At 39.8% G+C, this 5,089-nt stretch overlaps 1 protein-coding gene across 6 annotated transcripts in view; it reads right to left on the reverse strand.

Annotated features, from left to right (window-relative positions):
• BABAM2 (BRISC and BRCA1 A complex member 2) overlaps positions 1 to 5,089 on the reverse strand; it is a 444,577-nt gene that overhangs the window by 96,227 nt on the left and 343,261 nt on the right. For all 6 annotated transcript variants that reach the window (XR_003546792.1, XR_003546791.1, XR_003546790.1 and 3 more), the window contains one exon: positions 863 to 933. Coding sequence is in view for 2 of the 6 variants with exons in the window: in XM_006162134.3 (XP_006162196.1) it covers positions 863 to 933 (71 nt within the window). In the remaining 4 variants the exon portion in view is untranslated. The remainder of the gene's footprint in view (positions 1 to 862; positions 934 to 5,089) is intronic.

Consider the following 5,089-nt stretch of genomic DNA (forward strand, 5'->3'; position numbering starts at 1 on the left):
TCTTTATATATTTTTAACCGTTTTCTGGAGTAGGGTGGGCTATTAACAGGCCACTAGAACCCAGTGGTTAGTTCTACCCAATGGGCAGTATCCTTCTCCTTTTAAAGACCATGAGAAAATGTACCACATCTCCCCACTGAGCTGAGCCCCAGGAGAAGCTTGCTGGTGCCTCCAACTAAGGACATCAGCTACTGTGTGGCACAGCCATGCAGCCAGAGGAAAGGACAAACACTCAGGGCAGCAGCTGCTGGACGTGCTCCCTCTGTAGCTGCAGTCGCCCGCCCCCCTGCTCCTTCTTGCTGCCTTCTTCCACTCCTGACTGCCAGTCTGAGTCACTGCTTTTGCATCTAATGCTCAATTTCCTGCTCACATCTGTGTGGCCCTGCTAGCAGTGGAGTCCCGGGGAAACAGGGTTCCTGCCCTGGCTCCATCCCTTTGAGGTGTGCGGCTTTCATCAGGTCACTGAATTACCAGTTTCAGGACTGTCCTCAGTAAAATGTGTCAATAATGCCGACTGGCTGGCTTCACGGCTAGGTGAGTGAGTGGAGGTGAAAGTGCTGTGCAAACTACAAAGAGCTCTAGATCAGCAGGGATTCCTGCCCTCACCACTCCTGTCTGGAGCTGGCCAACTGCTGCTCCAGGGAAGATCCTTCATTCTACTATTTGCTAAAGAATGCTAAAAGAACTAACCAGTGTCTTCTCAGGAGCTTACGTATGAGCCACATACCAAAAAGAATCAAAAGGTCATTGAAAAAGTATCCTATGTAAGATCCAAGTCCTATTTTCTCAACCAAGCCCCCACCTCAGGTCATCAGCAAACGAGGGCATCGTTGTTATTGGGTATCAACCGGGCGGAACTTACGTGCCAAAGTGACTGAGGAAGGCAGCAATATACTCTCTTCTTTTGTGATATCCTTGAATCACATACTGCACCTGGAATAAGAAACCAAAGCTGACAAGTGGGGTAGGACAATTTTAAAAGCCTTATTATGAAAAATTCTAAAGATTCAGAGGAGAAAGAATAGTGAAATGAACACCCATATTCCTACCACACGAATATTCGATAGCTGTGAATGTTTTGCCTCACTGCTTTATCCAGCCTTCTACTCCATACCTCTCTATCACTCTATCAGCCAGTCTTGCTGCAACATTTCAAAGGTAATGAGAGACATCATGACAGCTCACCCCTAAATACTTCAAAATGTATTTCCCCAAATATAAGACATTCTCTTACACAACCAGGACACCACTGTCATACCTAACACATTTAACGATCATTCTCTGAATTCACTGAGTACACTGACCATTTTCAGAACTTCCCAATTGTTGGGGCCAGCTAGGTGTTAGACTCCCATATGGCCAACCACAGTTTGAGTCCCAGACATGATGGCTTATTTCCTCACCTTCCCTTTCTCTTTCTGGTGAGTACATGTTCCTATAGCAAATTTACAAAGAATAATAATAAATAAAATTAAATAATTCTAAAAAAAAAACACAAAAAAATTTCCAATTGTCCTGAAAATATTTTCTAATGAGCAGTGCACAATCAAGAATCAGACATTTTATTTTCTTATATGTCTGAAGTCTTTTTGTTTTTTAGAGAGACTTTTGTTATAGGGTGCATGTGCTTGCCAGAGAGACAGAAAGCGAGAAATCACCCCCCCAAGGGGGGGATGGCCACACTACAATCCCATCTCCTCCATTCTCCTCTCCGGATTTTAGGCACACATGCTTGGCATGAGTTTTTAAGCTGCTATGTCCGGGACTTGAACTGCAGTCGACTACATGGGAGTCTAACAACATAACCGTTACACCATCAGCTGGTCCCATCCCTGAAGTTTTTTAATCTAAAATAATAACACCTCTTCGATCATGTGTATGTGTGTGTCTCTGCACACCCATACATGACTTTTCAAAAGAGACTGGACTTGGAGAATGTTTCAATTCTCTGTTTCCATTCTTTTTCCTTTACTTTTTGCATTTCCTATAAATTAGAATTTAGAGCTAAAGGTATGATTAGATTCAGATTAAACATTTTTGTTAAATGTAACATATAACATTGGGCTTGATCACTTAGGCAAGGTGATGATAGCCAGACCACTTCGTTGTAAAGGAATGCTTCCCTTGGCCATAGCGAGGGACCTATGGGTGTACTTCTCAAAGCACGCAAAGATCTACTTCCCCACGCAAAGATCTACTTCCCCACGCAAAGAGCTACTTCCCCACTGACCTTTCATCTAGGATTTTAGTAACTGTTGGGAGATTCATGTGGGCATCAGTTATTTCATCAGCAGCTGCGAAATGGTAACTTTGGAATTCGATCATTCCTTTTGCATTAACAGCTGGCATTCTCTGTAATAAAGAACTCTGGAGGGCAGCAGGTGGTGTAGTGGTTAAGTCACTGGACTACCACTTGTCCCACTGTGGTTTGAGGCCCAGACCCAGCAGTTTGAAAATCATACCAAGAATGTGTCTGTACATGCCCAAAATTCCAGGAGGAAAATAGAGGAGAAGGGATGGTGGTGTGGGTGGTGTGGCCCTGCTCCCTCTCACTGTTTCTCTTTGTGGAGCATATAAGCACTATGGAAAAAAAAAAAAAAAAAGAGGAAGAAAAAGAAGAACTTTGTCTCATCAAGTAGACATTTTTTGGTTATCAAGTCCCATTAAAAAGGTGGGATAATGCTTAATTCTTTTTAAAATCCTAATAAGACTTTATTTCCTTGTTATCACTGAATGACAGTTTCTATTAAAAAAATTATTAACTCATTAAGCTAGGCAACTGAAGGTTAGTCATTTATCCATCAGCTTCTAACATGAAAACATATGCCTTATAGTGTCCTCATAATTTACGGTTAAAAGACACAGTGGGAAATAAGAGACCCCCAAATTGTTTATATGAGCTGTAGTCACACTGAGTTTTCATGGCTAACAAAAACTCAAGATAAAGTACTTGAAATGACCTTGACACAATTAGTGCAGATAGCCATGTTAAATCCTTTAAAAGTAAAACAATCCTATTTATATAAAAGAGGTTTATGTCAATTTATAAAAACAGTTGCTTACTCTGCAGGCTTAATGCAGGATCAGAAATGTTATTTTGGGAAAAGAAAAACAGATGATAAGTTTGCTTAAGTGGCTTTGTTTAAAAAGGGGATGAAAACAGTTCTGTATACTTGATTTTAAAAACAGAAAACCATTTTAACAGAAACCCACAACAAAACTGGCTATAAAGATAGATTCCAATGTAATTATGGAAATCCATTTGAAGAGATTGTTTCTAAAAGCAGCCCCATACTGTCCTCATTTGTAGCAAACAGAAGAACACCAATTTTAAAAGACAAGTAAAATTAATGAAAGGGAACCAGATAAGAAACATGGACTGATTCTTATATTTCTGGGAAAATTGTATTAAATTTTTCTCTTTTTTTTTTTTTTTGAAGAAAATGTATGACTAGAAATTAATCTCCTTTGGAGAGCTTTAAAAAGGCTTTTTCTTCTCAGCTCTGGAAGACCAAATTTGCATTTTTTTCCTATAATTCTGGGACACAGATTTGAAGGCAGTGCAAAGCCCCAGAATGTAAATAAGAATTCTGAACTGGGGACGATCAGTTTGGTAGGAGGGCAGAGACGTAGAGCAACTTGGTCCGATGAGAAGGGACCACTCCGTGAGAGTTAAGTGCCCTGGAATCTGTGCCAGGACCACAGCTGCAGCGATGCCCAGATTTTAGTTTCTCTGATGTTTGAAAAATAATACTGAAGTCTTTGAAATATCATTATAATTTAAAAATACCTTCTATGTACACGGGAGCTATCTTTTGAATGACAGAGATAAACAAAAGATCAATTTTCTAGGCCAATGTGAATATGTCAACAGAAGCAAAGAAAATGGCATTTTGCCAATTAAATAAACTGAGTCCCAGTCCATGTGATTCCAATGTAATTATGGAAATCCATTTGAAGAGATTGTTTCTAAAAGCAGCCCCATACTGTCCTCATTTGTAGCAAACAGAAGAACACCAATTTTAAAAGACAAGTAAAATTAATGAAAGGGAACCAGATAAGAAACATGGACTGATTCTTATATTTCTGGGAAAATTGTATTAAATTTTTCTCTTTTTTTTTTTTTTTTGAAGAAAATGTATGACTAGAAATTAATCTCCTTTGGAGAGCTTTAAAAAGGCTTTTTCTTCTCAGCTCTGGAAGACCAAATTTGCATTTTTTTCCTATAATTCTGGGACACAGATTTGAAGGCAGTGCAAAGCCCCAGAATGTAAATAAGAATTCTGAACTGGGGACGATCAGTTTGGTAGGAGGGCAGAGACGTAGAGCAACTTGGTCCGATGAGAAGGGACCACTCCGTGAGAGTTAAGTGCCCTGGAATCTGTGCCAGGACCACAGCTGCAGCGATGCCCAGATTTTAGTTTCTCTGATGTTTGAAAAATAATACTGAAGTCTTTGAAATATCATTATAATTTAAAAATACCTTCTATGTACACGGGAGCTATCTTTTGAATGACAGAGATAAACAAAAGATCAATTTTCTAGGCCAATGTGAATATGTCAACAGAAGCAAAGAAAATGGCATTTTGCCAATTAAATAAACTGAGTCCCAGTCCATGTGGGAGAGGACTCAGTGTTGCTTGTGCATTGATATCTCTAGTTTTCAGACAAATACACTGACTGGCTAGATATTAACACGTATATTCTTACAGTTTCTGGAGATATCTAACAACAGCCTTAAAGTAAACTCATATTCTTGCCAGGGTAGGGGGTCATTCCCGCAGCTAAGAGGAGGCTTTAGATAATGAGTCAAGCCTGGGTAGAAGACCAGCTTACCTGGAATCCTCGCCCAGGGAGCAGGACTCTAGTAAACATTTTTTTTTTTTAAAGAAGTATTTTATTTAACTTTATTTGTTTATTTATTTATTTTAATTTGACGAAAAGGGAGAAAGTGAAAGTGAGAGAGAGAGAGGGAGAGAGAGAGAGCAAGTGAGAAGGCAAGCCGTCAGGTCAGAGACTTGAACCGTGGTTGGCCATGTGGGAGTCTAGGCCTTTTTTTTTTTTTTTTGGGGGGGTTTTTGCTTTGGGG

The sequence above is a fragment of the Tupaia chinensis genome, unplaced genomic scaffold, assembly GCF_000334495.1.
Source record: "Tupaia chinensis unplaced genomic scaffold, TupChi_1.0 Scaffold139757_1, whole genome shotgun sequence".
Taxonomy (NCBI): Eukaryota; Metazoa; Chordata; class Mammalia; order Scandentia; family Tupaiidae; genus Tupaia; species Tupaia belangeri.